An 18,705-nucleotide genomic window follows, 5' to 3' on the forward strand; every position below is an offset into this window, starting at 1 on the left:
CATTGTTCCATAGGTTGTTAACATCGTTGTTTGTTAATATCGTTGTTACACGCAGAGATTAAAAAAATGAATTACGTTGAAGAAAAGTTAAGAAAGCAGGAGTAAAATTTGGAGCCATTATAAAAATAATATGTTATTTTAGCAAATATTAACAATCTGTGGGAACCTCTCAAAACAAAAATTATTAGGACGGAGAGTATCATATGTCATTTAGTGAGTAAACTTACAGTACTGACGTCAATTATCTATACAGTATATGTGACGCCCTCCAAACCCGGGGTCTAGATTTGGGGGTCACTCGCCAATAAACTAAAATAAAATAATCACAGCGGAATAATAAAATAAATACGACCCCTTTACCTGCACTGGATCGATCACAGGTTATAGTATGGAACAGGCACTACTACAAATCAAGTGTTATTACAAACCATAGTCTAATTAGTTTTACAGATTATTCAAATTATATTACAAACCGCTAGACTATCCAAGCGTCCCAAAACAGTCTACCTGGAAACACACCAACTATTTACAAACACACGACTTCTGGTCAAACTTGGAACTTAAGCTTGCTCTGGCCTAACTGAAAGAATCAAGATAAGAAACAAGTATGAGCGAAAGAAATGCTCAGCAAGTAGTAAATAGCTTATGATTTGGAATAACAACAGTATATCTGATGAACAAAACCAACTACAATAATTGAGCAGTATCAAAACTGATATAAATTTGATAATAAACAACATTTGCAATATATTATGTTTTGGGATTGGAATCCTCGAACGACGGTGTGTTGCCGCCGGTGATCAGCCGCGGAGCAACACCGGTATGCCGAAACATATCCAACTAAACAAAAGGTACCCAAGGCACATATTGGCCTAGCAAGGTGTTATATCCTGTATAACACATAGCTCACACTGGACCGCCGCCACGGCCTCTTACGCAACCATCCAACCCATAAAACCATTTTCCGTCAAAGGAGTCGAATCAAATGACATCCTTAACCACATAACTCCCCATTTCTCATGGTCCGGAGTTTTCTCAACAACCAATGGCGAAATAACCAGAACAATTAGTTATTCGCTAGTCTCAATTCAAAGCTTCACTGTATAGAGTAAGTTATAGCGAAATGTAAAAATATTTAACTATTCTGAACTTAGAATAGTAGAGAAATTAAAAGGATAAATTTAGAGTCAATAACACTTGAATGGCATGTGAACATATAAATATTTGCATAATAAGATTCAAAATAAACGTCACTGGAACAATAAGTGAAGTTAGGGTACTTGCCTGGTATGCTCAATAATCTTTTACTTTAACTCTGTTTCTATCTGCTGGCTACTATCTCCGTCTAACACTTGACTGCGCTCCTTGCTACTTGATTCTATAAACAAAAGGACTATCTTAATTGACAGATCTAAACTTAATCGACGTAACTATACGTCTTGACATCTACCCGATCGTTTATAACTAGCATGGCATTTTAAAACTGTAACAGACAACATGTATATCACGTATCACGTAATCATGGTATTCGTATAACACGTGCTCACATATTTCATATAATACATAAGTCAGATCATTATGAGATACATCTCAGTGCGTTCAGAATAAAATTTAGGTCATTATTAGCATTTACCGACCAAATACCGACTTAAACTGATACACAAATCAAATGACATTGCAATACAAAAGAAATTAGGTCTCAAAAGTATTTTTATTAAAAGCGCAATATTTTTCTGAATCTGTACGCGTTCGTTTCGTATTAAACGGACAAACGGTTGATTTATTATGAATTTTTGAACATTTTTCGGAATAAAACGGGTCTCCGAATCATTTAATAATTAAATAATAGGGCTCGAACACTCGAAAATAATTTTGTAAAAATTATCGAGTTTGGAAAATAATTTAAAATAATGTTTTAAAGCTCGAAACTATTTTTCGGAATTTTTAAATCAAAAATAAATAATTAAATCTAATTAAATAATCAATTAAAATTAATTAATAACTAATTAAATTAATTAATCAATTAACATTTAAATTAATTGACTAATTAAATAATTAATTATTCACTAAAATTAATTAATTAAATAATTTGGATTTATTTTTGAATTAAAATAAATTTTCAGAATTAAAATAATGATTTTTTAAAATAAAAATAAATTTTCAGAAATTAAAAATAGGATTTTTGAATTATTTGTAAAAAGAAAATCCAGAAACAGCTTTTGGTTTTGAAATAGCAGAAAACAAAATCAAAACCGGGTCAAACATCAAACCCATCGGGTCAAAAAAGAAAAAAAAACCGGGTCAACAAGAACCCTAGGAACAAGCCGGAATTTTTGCAGAATCCGGCGAGTTCCTTGAGTTCCGGCGAACCCCGACTAGCCGTCATATCCTCTCATTCCAGGCCGTTCTTTAGCTAATTCATCCAGAAATTAACTGGGCAACTCACAGTGAGTCACCACCGCAATAGACGAGCTCGAACTCGTCGATTCCGATCAAATCGCCATGGAAGCCGGCGAATACTCAAGGTTTTCCGGCGACTTCAAATCGGACACAATAAATTTAATCAAAAATACCATTAAACTCAGAGAAAGACGATCTATAATTCTGCGTAAACCAATTCAATAAACAAGTAACAATCAAGAAACCCCCAAATTCGGGTATAAACCCTAAATTACGGAATTAATAAATTACCCATCGTTTGAATGATTTGAGGGCATAAACAGAAAGAACATGAAAATCTGAACATTTTGGTTACTCATACTTCAAATTCTGAAATCTGCATCACCCTCAAATTTGGGTTTGATTCTCAGAAATCTTCAAGAACACCAAGAACACATATTCAAGAAATTTTCAGAAATTAAAACCTCAATTTCTATATGATACCGAACCCTATTTTTGAAGTATAATATACCAAATCGACCAGAAAAATATGCTCTTCAACATGGAAGCATCAAATCACATCAACAACATCAAGAACAAAAATTCATCATTTAATTATCAAATAATTCGATTATAAATAATTAAATAAGAAAATTACAGTGATTTCTGGGCAGAAACTGATGACTGATTCAGAAAGAAGATTTCGAGAGCTTCGTTTTGATATGCTGCACGCCCGAATCGGAGTTCGATAACGCCTTCGTTCGTGTGTTTGATTCTCGGGAACGTATTGGTTTTCTCGGGTTTTTCTCTGTATTTACGGTGTTTTTAACTGGTTGCAAATGAATAAACGGAATAAACGAAATAAAAAAATAGGCTATTTATATTTATGGAATATTGGATCGTTCTGGATCGTTTTGGATCATTTTGGATCATTAAATTAGTTGCTTAGCCGCTAAGTAACTGCAATAACGATCCGATTCAATACCAAAATTGGATAATTATCAAAACCGGGCTTTTTATAAAACACCATATATGAACATAACGTAAAAATATCCCGTCTTTCGAGATTACGGGTTTTATTGATTACCGAAATAACTATCGTATCGAAAATATTGCGCCGGGCCGCGCACGGGTCAAACCGTAATCCGGATCGAAAAAGTCAAAACACGGAAAATGTCCGGAATTACCAGATTAGGTTAGGAAGGAGTTTTCGGAAGAGTTTCGGGTTGTAAAAACGCAAAACGGTTGAAGTTTGGAAGATTCCCGGCTTTATAAAATAATTTTATAATTATTCTGAAAATAATTAATAATTCATAAATCATTATAAAATCATATAACACTCCAAAAATTACCAGAAAAATACCACAATTATCTATATTTTATTCTGGACATATAAAAATTCAAATATTCAAATAATGTCACATATAACATTCAGATATCTATTCTACTTTTCAGATAATTCACCAAAAATTTACATAAAATCACATAAACAATTCCAAATAATAATAATAATATTTGAAAATATATGGGATATTACAATCTACCCCCCTTAACAGGATTCTGTCCTCAGAATCAGCCTAGGAAAACAAATGAGGATACTTGGATTGCATTTCGCTTTCCAACTCCCAAGTCGACTCTTCAACCTTGGGATTCCTCCACAAGACTCGCACTAAAGATACAGACTTATTCCTAAGTACTCTTTCTTTCTTATCTAAAATCTGCACTGGTTGCTCTACAAAAGATAAATCTGGTTGGATCTCGATTGGCTCGTATTCTATCACATGGTTCGAATCAGGCAAATAATGCTTCAACATTGACACGTGGAACACGTTGTGAATATGTTGCATGTGAGGGGGTAACGCTAATTCGTAAGCAACCTTTCCTACACGCTTCAAAATCTCAAAAGGGCCAACATAACGCGGACTCAACTTTCCTTTTTTTCCAAATCTTGATAAACCTTTCCAAGGTGAGACCTTTAATAGTACTGCCTCTCCAACTTCAAATTCCATATCTTTTCTGGTAGGATCAGCATATTTGCGTTGACGATCTTGAGCTGCTGTTAATCTTTTCCGAATGAGTTCTATTTTCTCCTTCGTCTGTTGGATCAATTCTGGACCCAAAATCTTTCTTTCACCAACTTCTTCCCAACATATTGGAGATCTGCATCTTCTACCGTACAAAGCTTCATAAGGTGGCATTCCAATACTGGCATGATAGCTGTTGTTGTAGGAGAATTCAACTAATGGCAAATGCTCGTCCCAACTACCTTCAAAATCTAGTGCACATACCCTTAGCATATCTTCAATAGTCTGAATCGTTCTTTCACTTTGACCGTCTGTCTGCGGATGATACGCGGTACTCATGTTCAGCTTCGTTCCGAGACAATCTTGAAAACTTCTCCAAAATCTTGAGTTAAATCGAGGATCTCGGTCTGAAACTATGGATACTGGAACTCCGTGTCTTGTCACAATTTCTTTAAGATATAACCGTACCAATTTATCCATTGAGAATCTCTCGTTGATAGGAAGAAAATGCGCCGACTTCGTCAATCTGTCGATAATAACCCAAATAGCATCATGATTCGCCCTGGTCCTTGGTAATCCAACTACGAAATCCATCGCTATATGCTCCCATTTCCATTCTGGAATGTCCAATGGTTGTATCAGTCCACTGGGCCTTTGATGTTCCGCTTTGACTCGCTGGCAAGTGTAACACTTACTTACCCATTCTGCAATTTCCTTTTTCATGCTTGGCCACCAAAAGTTTTCTCTTAAGTCTCTATACATCTTCGTACTCCCGGGATGAATTGAATATCTAGAGTTGTGAGCGTCTCGAAGAATTTCATCTTTCAGCTCGGCTACATTGGGTATCCATATTCTGGAAGCGTAGGCTATCACCTTGTCATGCTGCATCAAAACACATCCCAGTCCTTTGTACGATGCGTCACTATAAATTACAAAATTTCCTTGATCATCTGGCAAGACTAGCACTGGAGAAGATACTAATCTATTCTTTAATTCCTGGAAACTTTCTTCGCATTTCTCATCCCATTCAAATTTCTGATTCTTCCTGGTGAGCTTTGTCAATGGCGTAGCTATCTTTGCAAAATCTTGCACAAATCTTCTGTAGTAACCTGCCAATCCCATGAAACTTCTTACTTCCGTTGGTGTTTTTGGCCTCTCCCAGTTGATTATGGCTTCAATCTTTGCTGGATCCACTTCCACTCCTTTATTGCTAATCACGTGCCCAAGAAATCGTACTTCTTTTAACCAAAATTCACACTTGGAAAACTTTGCGTATAACTTCTCTTGTCGCAGTATCTCCAGAACTATCCTCAAATGCTCTACATGCTCCTCTTCTGTTTTGGAATAGATCAAAATGTCGTCTATAAACACGATCACGAATTTATCCAAATACTTCTTAAATACTCGATTCATTAGATCCATGAAAGCTGCTGGTGCGTTGGTTAATCCAAATGCCATCACTAGAAACTCATAATGCCCATATCTGGTTCTAAATGCGGTCTTCGGAATGTCTTCAGGCTTGATCTTTAGCTGATGATATCCGGATCTTAAATCAATCTTAGAAAACCATACAGCGCCTCTCAATTGGTCAAACAAATCATCGATCCTTGGTAACGGATACTTGTTCTTAATGGTTAGCTTATTCAGTTCTCGATAGTCGATACACAATCGCATACTTCCGTCCTTCTTCTTGACAAACAGTACTGGTGCGCCCCATGGGGATACACTGGGTCTTATCACTCCTTTCTCTAAAAGATCTTGCAGCTGAGTTGCCAATTCTTTCATTTCCACTGGTGCCATCCGGTACGGAGCTTTAGAAACTGGTTCTGTTCCGGGTGCTAGATCAATTGCAAACTCAATTTCTCTGTCGGGAGGTAATCCTGGTAGATCGTCTGGAAAGACATCTGAAAATTCGTTGACAATTGGAATCGCTCCTAGTGTTGGAACTTCCTTACTGGTGTCTATCACATGGGCCAAATATGCTTCGCAATTCTGTCGTAATAACTTCTTCACTTGAGCGATCGTTAAGAACTTCTTCTCTTGCTTATTTCCTCGAAATATTACCTTCTTCTTACTATCCAGGGTCTGAAGTCTCACTTTCCTATTCTTACAATCAATCTGAGCGTTATTTTCTGACAACCAATCCATTCCTAAAATAACATCAAATTCTCCCAACTTAAAAGGTATTAAGTCGGCATAGAAATGATGTCCTCCTACCTCAATATTACACTTCGGGCACACTCGGTCGACGGAAACTTGATCCTTATTAGCTAACTCTATCATTAATGCTTGTTCTAACAATTTAACTTCACAATGCAGTTTATCGACAAAACTTTGAGAAATAAATGACCTCGTAGCTCCAGAGTCAAATAAAACTTTAGCATCTATGGAGTTGACTGGAAGCGTACCTGCCACCACGTCTGAACTCTGAACAGCATCCTTCATAGTCATATTGAATGTCCTAGCCTTCGGCTGGTCCTTTGTTGGTGGTCCTTCAATCCTTGGCACATTAGCAGTTGGTTCAATTGTCTGGCAGTCCCTGGCAATATGCCCCATCTTTCCACATTTAAAGCACACTGTCCCTGATCTCTGAGCTGTAGCCTGACTTCGACACTCATTAGCATAGTGTCCCTTCTGATTGCACTTATAACACAACACATTAGCCTTACAAATCCCAAAATGCCTTCTACCACAAAATTTGCACTCTGATGCAGGTGGACGATTGGGTCTCTGTTGATTTGAATTCTGAAAACGGTTGCCTTGTCCTCCATTTCCTGATTGTGGTCTCTTGAATCCCACATTCCTATTACCCTGAAATCCTGGCCTTTTGTTGAAATGGCCCTGAAAATTACTTGACTGCTGACCTCCCTCTGAGGTTTCCATTTTCCTTTTCTTCCCATCATTTCCTTTCTGAGACATATCACTCCTACTCTCAATCACCATTGCTTTCTGCACCATTGCCACATATGAAGTCAATTCAAACATGGCCACCCTATTCTGAATCCAAAATCTCAATCCCTGTTCAAACCTTCTTGCTTTCTTTTCATCCGTATCAACCTGGTCTGGCACGAACCTTGCTAACTCAGTAAACTTAGCCTCGTACTCAGCCACAGTAAGATCTCCCTGGGTCAAGTTCAAGAATTGGATCTCCATTTGATTCTTCATATACCTCGGGAAATACTTTTCCAGGAACAACTCTGTGAATCTCTCCCAAGTTATAAACTCACCTCCTTCCAATGCTCGCGTGGATTCCCACCAATAGTTCGCCTCGCCCTTCAGAAAGTAGCTTGCAAACTTGGTCTTCTGCTCACTTCCTGCTCCGACTAATTCAAAAGCCTTTTCCATTTCCTTGAGCCATGCATTGGCTTCCACAGGATCAGCACTTCCCTTGAACTCAGGTGGCTTCACTGCTTGAAACTGCTTAAAAGTCACTGCAGGTGGTGCTGCTCGCTGCTGCTGTTGCTGCTGCGTAAGATGTAACATCTGCTGCTGCATCAGTCCCAACATCTGGATAATCGCTGGATCTGTACGGCTCTCGGTACTACCCTCTCCTGAATTATTCCTTCTCTTTGGTGCCATTATTCTGGTAAGAAACAAGCAATATATATAATAATCTGTCAAGCATTGTGTCAAATATGTAGCAATTCCTTAGCATATTAAAGTTCGCAAACACTATCTCTTCTCAAAATATCATAAACTTGCTACCATATTAACACAAGCGACATGATTATCACATAATCCTGCTTATTATCTCGAGAATAATAACATAAAGAAAATTTACTCCGAATTATCCAAACCTTATAAATCCTTACTTAAAATCTCAACTAAACCAACAAAATAACAGGGCAATGACACAAGGCCTAAAGCTAAACGCAAAACAGGAAACCTAACAACTTAACTATAACCCAACCCAACATCCTAAATTTAATCCTATAAAAGCTAAACTACACGCGCCTATCTTATGTGATCTTCCTATGACTCATCTATGACAATCCTACGCCTGTTTCAGTGACTATAACTTGTAGCTCTGATACCAACCTGTGACGCCCTCCAAACCCGGGGTCTAGATTTGGGGGTCACTCGCCAATAAACTAAAATAAAATAATCACAGCGGAATAATAAAATAAATACGACCCCTTTACCTGCACTGGATCGATCACAGGTTATAGTATGGAACAGGCACTACTACAAATCAAGTGTTATTACAAACCATAGTCTAATTAGTTTTACAGATTATTCAAATTATATTACAAACCGCTAGACTATCCAAGCGTCCCAAAACAGTCTACCTGGAAACACACCAACTATTTACAAACACACGACTTCTGGTCAAACTTGGAACTTAAGCTTGCTCTGGCCTAACTGAAAGAATCAAGATAAGAAACAAGTATGAGCGAAAGAAATGCTCAGCAAGTAGTAAATAGCTTATGATTTGGAATAACAACAGTATATCTGATGAACAAAACCAACTACAATAATTGAGCAGTATCAAAACTGATATAAATTTGATAATAAACAACATTTGCAATATATTATGTTTTGGGATTGGAATCCTCGAACGACGGTGTGTTGCCGCCGGTGATCAGCCGCGGAGCAACACCGGTATGCCGAAACATATCCAACTAAACAAAAGGTACCCAAGGCACATATTGGCCTAGCAAGGTGTTATATCCTGTATAACACATAGCTCACACTGGACCGCCGCCACGGCCTCTTACGCAACCATCCAACCCATAAAACCATTTTCCGTCAAAGGAGTCGAATCAAATGACATCCTTAACCACATAACTCCCCATTTCTCATGGTCCGGAGTTTTCTCAACAACCAATGGCGAAATAACCAGAACAATTAGTTATTCGCTAGTCTCAATTCAAAGCTTCACTGTATAGAGTAAGTTATAGCGAAATGTAAAAATATTTAACTATTCTGAACTTAGAATAGTAGAGAAATTAAAAGGATAAATTTAGAGTCAATAACACTTGAATGGCATGTGAACATATAAATATTTGCATAATAAGATTCAAAATAAACGTCACTGGAACAATAAGTGAAGTTAGGGTACTTGCCTGGTATGCTCAATAATCTTTTACTTTAACTCTGTTTCTATCTGCTGGCTACTATCTCCGTCTAACACTTGACTGCGCTCCTTGCTACTTGATTCTATAAACAAAAGGACTATCTTAATTGACAGATCTAAACTTAATCGACGTAACTATACGTCTTGACATCTACCCGATCGTTTATAACTAGCATGGCATTTTAAAACTGTAACAGACAACATGTATATCACGTATCACGTAATCATGGTATTCGTATAACACGTGCTCACATATTTCATATAATACATAAGTCAGATCATTATGAGATACATCTCAGTGCGTTCAGAATAAAATTTAGGTCATTATTAGCATTTACCGACCAAATACCGACTTAAACTGATACACAAATCAAATGACATTGCAATACAAAAGAAATTAGGTCTCAAAAGTATTTTTATTAAAAGCGCAATATTTTTCTGAATCTGTACGCGTTCGTTTCGTATTAAACGGACAAACGGTTGATTTATTATGAATTTTTGAACATTTTTCGGAATAAAACGGGTCTCCGAATCATTTAATAATTAAATAATAGGGCTCGAACACTCGAAAATAATTTTGTAAAAATTATCGAGTTTGGAAAATAATTTAAAATAATGTTTTAAAGCTCGAAACTATTTTTCGGAATTTTTAAATCAAAAATAAATAATTAAATCTAATTAAATAATCAATTAAAATTAATTAATAACTAATTAAATTAATTAATCAATTAACATTTAAATTAATTGACTAATTAAATAATTAATTATTCACTAAAATTAATTAATTAAATAATTTGGATTTATTTTTGAATTAAAATAAATTTTCAGAATTAAAATAATGATTTTTTAAAATAAAAATAAATTTTCAGAAATTAAAAATAGGATTTTTGAATTATTTGTAAAAAGAAAATCCAGAAACAGCTTTTGGTTTTGAAATAGCAGAAAACAAAATCAAAACCGGGTCAAACATCAAACCCATCGGGTCAAAAAAGAAAAAAAAACCGGGTCAACAAGAACCCTAGGAACAAGCCGGAATTTTTGCAGAATCCGGCGAGTTCCTTGAGTTCCGGCGAACCCCGACTAGCCGTCATATCCTCTCATTCCAGGCCGTTCTTTAGCTAATTCATCCAGAAATTAACTGGGCAACTCACAGTGAGTCACCACCGCAATAGACGAGCTCGAACTCGTCGATTCCGATCAAATCGCCATGGAAGCCGGCGAATACTCAAGGTTTTCCGGCGACTTCAAATCGGACACAATAAATTTAATCAAAAATACCATTAAACTCAGAGAAAGACGATCTATAATTCTGCGTAAACCAATTCAATAAACAAGTAACAATCAAGAAACCCCCAAATTCGGGTATAAACCCTAAATTACGGAATTAATAAATTACCCATCGTTTGAATGATTTGAGGGCATAAACAGAAAGAACATGAAAATCTGAACATTTTGGTTACTCATACTTCAAATTCTGAAATCTGCATCACCCTCAAATTTGGGTTTGATTCTCAGAAATCTTCAAGAACACCAAGAACACATATTCAAGAAATTTTCAGAAATTAAAACCTCAATTTCTATATGATACCGAACCCTATTTTTGAAGTATAATATACCAAATCGACCAGAAAAATATGCTCTTCAACATGGAAGCATCAAATCACATCAACAACATCAAGAACAAAAATTCATCATTTAATTATCAAATAATTCGATTATAAATAATTAAATAAGAAAATTACAGTGATTTCTGGGCAGAAACTGATGACTGATTCAGAAAGAAGATTTCGAGAGCTTCGTTTTGATATGCTGCACGCCCGAATCGGAGTTCGATAACGCCTTCGTTCGTGTGTTTGATTCTCGGGAACGTATTGGTTTTCTCGGGTTTTTCTCTGTATTTACGGTGTTTTTAACTGGTTGCAAATGAATAAACGGAATAAACGAAATAAAAAAATAGGCTATTTATATTTATGGAATATTGGATCGTTCTGGATCGTTTTGGATCATTTTGGATCATTAAATTAGTTGCTTAGCCGCTAAGTAACTGCAATAACGATCCGATTCAATACCAAAATTGGATAATTATCAAAACCGGGCTTTTTATAAAACACCATATATGAACATAACGTAAAAATATCCCGTCTTTCGAGATTACGGGTTTTATTGATTACCGAAATAACTATCGTATCGAAAATATTGCGCCGGGCCGCGCACGGGTCAAACCGTAATCCGGATCGAAAAAGTCAAAACACGGAAAATGTCCGGAATTACCAGATTAGGTTAGGAAGGAGTTTTCGGAAGAGTTTCGGGTTGTAAAAACGCAAAACGGTTGAAGTTTGGAAGATTCCCGGCTTTATAAAATAATTTTATAATTATTCTGAAAATAATTAATAATTCATAAATCATTATAAAATCATATAACACTCCAAAAATTACCAGAAAAATACCACAATTATCTATATTTTATTCTGGACATATAAAAATTCAAATATTCAAATAATGTCACATATAACATTCAGATATCTATTCTACTTTTCAGATAATTCACCAAAAATTTACATAAAATCACATAAACAATTCCAAATAATAATAATAATATTTGAAAATATATGGGATATTACAGTATAACTCATCAATCACATTTCTAACACATGAATACATTTAAAAAATTAAAAAATAAATTAATAATTATTTTATATTTAGAGTGATTTATATACATAATCACTTGTATTTATTTTACTTTCTAAATATTAAAATATTACAAATACTATTTAATTATGAAGTGACAGAAAATGTATACTAACATAATTTATTATTTCCTGCAAATGCACCATTACAAACATATCTGTATCACTCGTGCTCATATGTATATATAAATAAATTATTTATCCATTAAATAACAATATATAAGTGTATGGTCAGTTTCAATTAACACAAAGGTCCGTTAATTACACCGTTTATACTAGGGTCGTTTGGTTCAGAAGTTGGTATGAGTTTGAAATCAGGAATCGGGTTAAGCAGGTGTGGGGACGAGGAATGATTTCTAATATTATGTGTTTGGTTCAGTGTTGGAATGAGTCTGTTTGATTTTTAAATATAATCGACATCTCAATTTTGAGTTTATAATTATATATGTAAGTACACATTGTACATTGAAATTAAGTTTCAACATAATTTACAAAAAAAAAATTAATAAAAAGTATATGATTACTAAAATTTAATTTAACCAGCTAAATAATAATTTAATATTTTTTAATAAATTAAATTTTACTAATTGGCATTAAATAAAAAAAATTATCATTTTATTAAAAATTAAATAATATATCAAATTTAAAATATGTCATTAAAATTATATTTAATTACAAAAATAAATATGAATAATAAAAATAAATCTGATATCTGATACCCCTTTTCCAGACCCACGTCCCCTAAGATATGATTTCCAGAGGGTTTCAACTAATAAAAATTAGAGTTAATTGCACTTTGCACCCTACTCTTATGTTTCAAAAACAAATTTGTACCAGAACTTTGGAAAATTCAGTTTGCACCCCTATACTTCAACTTTGGGATTTATTATGCACCCCTTTTCAGAATTTTGTTGAATTAGATAGGGGCAAAACCGGAAATTCAGCAAAAATATTAAGTAAATTAATTTCATATCTTTTAAAATAATGTTAAAAATTGAATTTTGATACAAATTGTAAGTTTTTAATTTTTTAAATGATAATAGTAATTTAAGTTTTGATTTCATTTTATATTATTAATTCTAGTATTTTGTAATTCTACAGAAAAATATTTTAACAATTAATTTTGATTATATAACTAAATTTAATTAAGTAGAGTTATAAAAATTTTGAAATTGATATTAAAAAAATGATAATCGAATGTAAGATTAATAGTGTTATTTGAAAATTAATTTTTTTTTTTATTTTATAGTTGCTATAAAATAATATACAATTTTTAATAATACTTGAACAAACTAAATTTTATTTTGATCAAGTATATTGTTGAATTTCCGGTTTTACCCCTACCCAATTCAACAAAATTTTGACAAGGGGTGCATAATGAATCCCAAAGTTGAAGTATGAGGGTGCAAACTGAATTTATTAAAGTTCTTGTATAAATTTGTTTTTGAAATATAGTAATAGGGTGTAAAGTGCAATTAATCCTAAAAATTATGAAACAAACATAAATATGAGTTTAAAATATTTTTACTGGTATTTTACTTTTACCCCTGGTGTCGTTTTGGGTCATTATCCTCATCATCTCCAATTGGCTCACTGCTACTACTTATCCACACTTTAATTTTGTTGTAAAAATCATCCATATATCAAAACACTACAATACTAATCATAAGCTCCCCAACAATGGCGTCTCCGGCGCTTCTCCACTCCTCTGCCTCCTCTTTTTACACCCACTTCCCCTCCAACCAATCTATCATCCGCTTACCTTGCCGGAACAGTTTCACGGTCAAGGCCGAAACAAACATAGTACTGGTCGACAAATCTCAGGCGGAGACAACCACTCGTTTGAAAAAATCTTATCTTGAAACCATTGTTCCCCTTCTTAAAGATGAGTTTTCTTACACTAACATTCATCAGGTACTTACTTGTTTGTTTTCTGTATGTTTGAGCTTCAATTTAGGACTTCAATTTCTCACTCTTCGTAATAATTTATGTAATATATTTGATATTTGACTGTCTTCAACTATCTGCTTTAATTAGGTGATAAATTAGGTTTTCTTTACCGTGTTTATCGAAATCAGTTGGTGGTTTTTAAAGTTGTGTAATTTTACTTACAATGTGGACATCGATGTTCGTATTTATGATTCGCTGACAAAGTGCAAATGTTGGAAACAAGTGACAACTTGTGGTTAAGTTGCTGACAAAATCTTAAGATTTAGAACTTGATAGGTTTTTTTGGCAAGTTCATCATGAACATGGAAAGCCTGATTGCAGTGCTGTTAAGGGGAGTATAGTCTATGATTGAAACAAGGGTTATGCTTGTACTTTTGTTGTATGCTTGACAGTCATATGTACAGATCCATATTAATTCCCTACCACCTGAATAAGTGATTTTACAGCTTTTTCAACCTGATAATTTGTTACACTTTTTTTTTTTAAATTGTAAGCTTTAGGTTCTTGTTACCTGCAAACTTTATACTTATTTACTTAACCTTGGTATTGGATTTGACATAGGTTCCTAAAGTTAAGAAGATTGTCATAAATTGTGGTATTGGAGATGCGGCACAGAACTCTAAGGGTCTGGATGCGGCAGTTAACGAACTGGCATTGATTACCGGACAGAGGCCTGTCAAGACACGTGCAAAGAATGCTATTGCTACTTTCAAGATCAGAGAAGACCAACCGTTGGGAATTGCTGTCACTTTGAGAGGAAATGTAAGAATTGTTTTTTTATATTCTTTTAAGGGCTTTCATTTCTTTTTTTCATGATATCTTTTAGTTAGTTATTGATTCAACGTGAGTTTTATGGAGTTCCCAAAGGGTTGAAATTATTCTTTACCTTGAGTTGGAACACAAGAATTGGTACTATTTGATGTCACATAAAGAAGAATGTTATATTTTTCTTTTAGATAAGTGGCGATTCATTCAAAGAGAAATCAAAATTGTAGGTGGATTTTTTTATGTAACAGCGCTTGAAATTTTGTATTGGTTATTGTTGTTAGACATAAGAGACACATTGAATGACAGATGTAAAACTTGCAAAGATGTGTGAACTATTAACTGTATTATTCAATATAACACTCCAATACCACCAGTGGTTGCTAAATATCTTAACTCAAATGTACCGATTCTAGTTGCATATACACTTATGGTTGCTACAGATGAGTATTTAAGGCTTTACATCTAGCCGCTCCTCTAATATATATATATGTGTGTGTGCGCGCGCACGCGCGCGCTCACGCATGTGTTTTCATGTTACACAATGATGTGAATCTTTTATACTGTATATTATCATAACTCACTCATCTTCAATGATTTGCTGCTAAGAATGAAACTTTCGAAGCTTTTTGTATAAACACATATTTCCTAAGTTTTTTAATTTTTTCAAGACAACTTATCTTATTCGTTGTCAATGGTGATTGATTATATCAGGTGATGTACTCATTTCTGGATAGGCTAATTAACTTGGGGCTTCCGAGGACAAGGGACTTCCAAGGTGTGAGCCCCAACAGCTTTGATGGCAACGGCAATTATAGCATAGGATTTCGCGAGCAAAGTGTGTTTCCCGAGATTAGTTACGATGCGCTAGGAAAGCCAAGAGGAATGGATGTTTGCATATCCACAACAGCTCCAACAGATAAAGAAGCTCATAGACTTCTGGCTCTTATGGGAATGCCATTCAGAGAAGGTGCTGTTTCCTCAAATGTGTTGCGCAAGAAGAAGTTGAAACGTCATCATTTCGACTCCAAGGCAAAGCAAAGGGCTAGGAGATAATAATCTCTTCACTAAATACATGTTTCCCTAAGAAATCTTACCTGTAATTTCTTAAATTTTGTTGGATTAATCTGATCAATTTACCATTTGTATGAGTATTGTAAGCTTGACTTTTTGATGTTTGAAAATGAAACTTGTAAGCTGCTAGAATCTGATAATTTGAGTTGCCAATGCTTGTTATGTGTCCCTGTGAAAAAATCGTAACTACAGTAGTCATTCCTCGTGGAATGATCAGAGAGGAGACCTAGAAATATTTTCATTATGCAATTCATATTGTGTATTACGGTGAGGTTTTCACCCCAAGATTGTGATGTTTATGCATGCCCTACCTGTCATAAGATTGTTTAACGGTGTCTAGTGTGAATGGTTCGATCTCCTACCGGGAAAATGAATTTTTTTGTCACCCAACAATAGTTGTGTATTTATAAACTTACCGCTCAATTATAATTTTTTTATATTACTCACTAAAGTTAGGTTCAGATTTTTTTTAGTTACTAACGTGAGGTTCAGATTTGATTATTAGTATTTTGTCAACTTTTTATAGCATTATTAAAATATAATGATAACTAATAAAAAAATGTACGCATGTATGTATATGCATTGTAAATAAACGCATAAAATCAGTTCATATACGTCTATTACTTTTTAGGTGAGGTACCCGTACTAAACTCAAAACCAAAATATTAGGAAGATGCATCCCAATCCGTACTAATTTTTTTTTTTTTCTAGAAAATTGAAAATTTCATTAAAACTTTAAATCACTTTTCAGAACACGATAGAATTCCGGGGAGACATTTCCCCTATTCCACGTACGATCAGCTATGGAACTGATTTGTCTCGCTAGAAAGTGAGCCAATTTGTTCGCTCAACGTTTTACAAAATGCAACGTGACTTGACGAGCTTTTAATTTGGACACTAATGATTTACACTTTTCTACCACTCGACCAAGGTAGGAAAGAGTAACAGAAGAACATCTGATCGCCTGAACAATGGCCAAGCAGTCTGTCTCGACCACAGTTGGTTGTGTGGAGTTTTCCTTAATCCAACTTATCGCTTCTTTTATGCCCAGTGCTTCAGCTAACTCAGGACTTACATTTCCTTGTCTGCAGCTAGATATAACAGTTATCAATTCCCCTGCATGATCGCGAGCTACCATGGACAGACAGTACGCGTTTGAACTTTCAAATAATGCAGCGTCGACATTGATCTTAACATTTCCTTCTTGTGGGTGTTCCCAATGCTCTTTGCCGTCCTCTTGGCTCATAAAACCTAGAGAATGATCAAACGACCTATCTTGAGCATAATCCATAGGTTAATAGTTAGTTTTGCCAACTTGCATACTTCTGAAAACTCTGATCCCTTCTGGTTCCATACATCTCGTTTCTATTATTCCAGATCATCCAGCACATCATGATGATTTCCTGGTATTTACGAGTGCTGTATTGTTGAGAGGCTGCAGATATCCAAGTACTGAAGCAGTTAAGATCATTGTTGTGCACTGTTATGTTTAGTTCCTTCCAGCATAGCCCTGTAAAAGGGCAAGACACCAACAAATGATATACTGTTTCTTTGCTTTCATTGCATACTGGACAATATTCAATCACTGGGACTCTTTTCATAGTTAGCTGATCTTTAGTTGGTAGTACATTTCGAACTGCCCTCCAAATGAAGTGCTGTACTCTTAGCGGTACTTTTAGGTTCCACATTCTTCTCCACCATTCAGCATCTGCTTCATGACTTGCATTTCTGTCTTCTTGAAGTAAAGCGTATGATGATTTCACAGTGTACTGACCCATTTTTTCCTTGTTCCAGAACCAAGTATCTACTTCTGTTGTGTTCAATGGGATTGATAGTATCAGCTGAATATCTCTGTCCTCAAAAATATCATGGATAAGGTCGATGTCCCAACCTGGATGATCCAGACTCATTAGTGAGTCAACTGTTTTACCTTGTAAGGCTTCGTAGACTATTTGAATGTAAGGTTCATGTACAGGAAGCCAATGATCCTTCACGATGTCAATTTCTGTTCCTTTACCCACTCTGCGAACTGCACCTTGTTTTAAAAGGACTTGAGATTCCATGATTGATCGCCATATGTAGCTCGGATTGTTACTCACTTTTGCTTGCAGAAAGGATCCATTTGGATAATATCGTGCTTTATATACCTTACTCACCATGCTATTCGTATTGACAATCAACCTCCATCCTTGCTTACCAAGTAACTTTTTATTGAAGTCCTGTAGTTTTCGAAAACCTAATCCTCCCAGGGATTTTTTTCATACACATTCTCTCCCAACTTAGCCAGTGTATCCCTCTATTATTCTTTGGTCCCTTCCACCAGAATTTATTCAGCATTTTCTTCATGTCTATACACAACTGTTGAGGTAACAGAAACATATTCATGGCATAGTTAGGTAGTGCTTGAGCTACAGTTTTAATCAGTATTTCTTTACCTCCTTTTGATATAATTTTTTTCTCCCATCCTTGAATTCTTTCTCGTAGACAGTCTTTCAAGTATCCCAAGACATCTGATTTCTTTTTGCCTAGCATGTTAGGGAGACCTAGGTACTTCGTGCCTGCATCAGCTTCTTTAAACTGTAACATATTACAGATTACTTGTCGAATTTCACGATCTGTATTTCGAATAAAGAAGATAGATGACTTGATGGCATTAATTTTCTGCCCTAAAGAGTTTTTAAATACCCTTAGCACGTCCTGGATATGATCTACTTCATTCTCTTTAGCTTTACAGAAGATGTAAGTATCA

At 35.0% G+C, this 18,705-nt stretch overlaps 2 protein-coding genes across 2 annotated transcripts; one reads left to right on the forward strand and one right to left on the reverse strand.

The window, feature by feature from the left end:
- The first annotated feature begins 13,775 nt into the window (after positions 1 to 13,775).
- On the forward strand, positions 13,776 to 16,096 carry LOC141667177 (large ribosomal subunit protein uL5c). The gene is made up of 3 exons (XM_074473569.1): positions 13,776 to 14,081; positions 14,679 to 14,879; positions 15,597 to 16,096. Exons 1-3 carry the CDS (start codon positions 13,848 to 13,850, stop codon positions 15,936 to 15,938), a joined length of 777 nt encoding a protein of 258 aa, XP_074329670.1. The 5' UTR covers positions 13,776 to 13,847; the 3' UTR covers positions 15,939 to 16,096.
- Positions 16,097 to 17,257: 1,161 nt separating this feature from the next.
- LOC141665288 (uncharacterized) lies at positions 17,258 to 18,019 on the reverse strand. The gene has a single exon (XM_074471267.1). It carries the CDS (start codon positions 18,017 to 18,019, stop codon positions 17,258 to 17,260), a length of 762 nt encoding a protein of 253 aa, XP_074327368.1.
- Between the last annotated feature and the right edge of the window lie 686 nt (positions 18,020 to 18,705).

The sequence above is a fragment of the Apium graveolens genome, chromosome 6, assembly GCF_009905375.1.
Source record: "Apium graveolens cultivar Ventura chromosome 6, ASM990537v1, whole genome shotgun sequence".
Lineage (NCBI taxonomy): Eukaryota > Viridiplantae > Streptophyta > Magnoliopsida > Apiales > Apiaceae > Apium > Apium graveolens.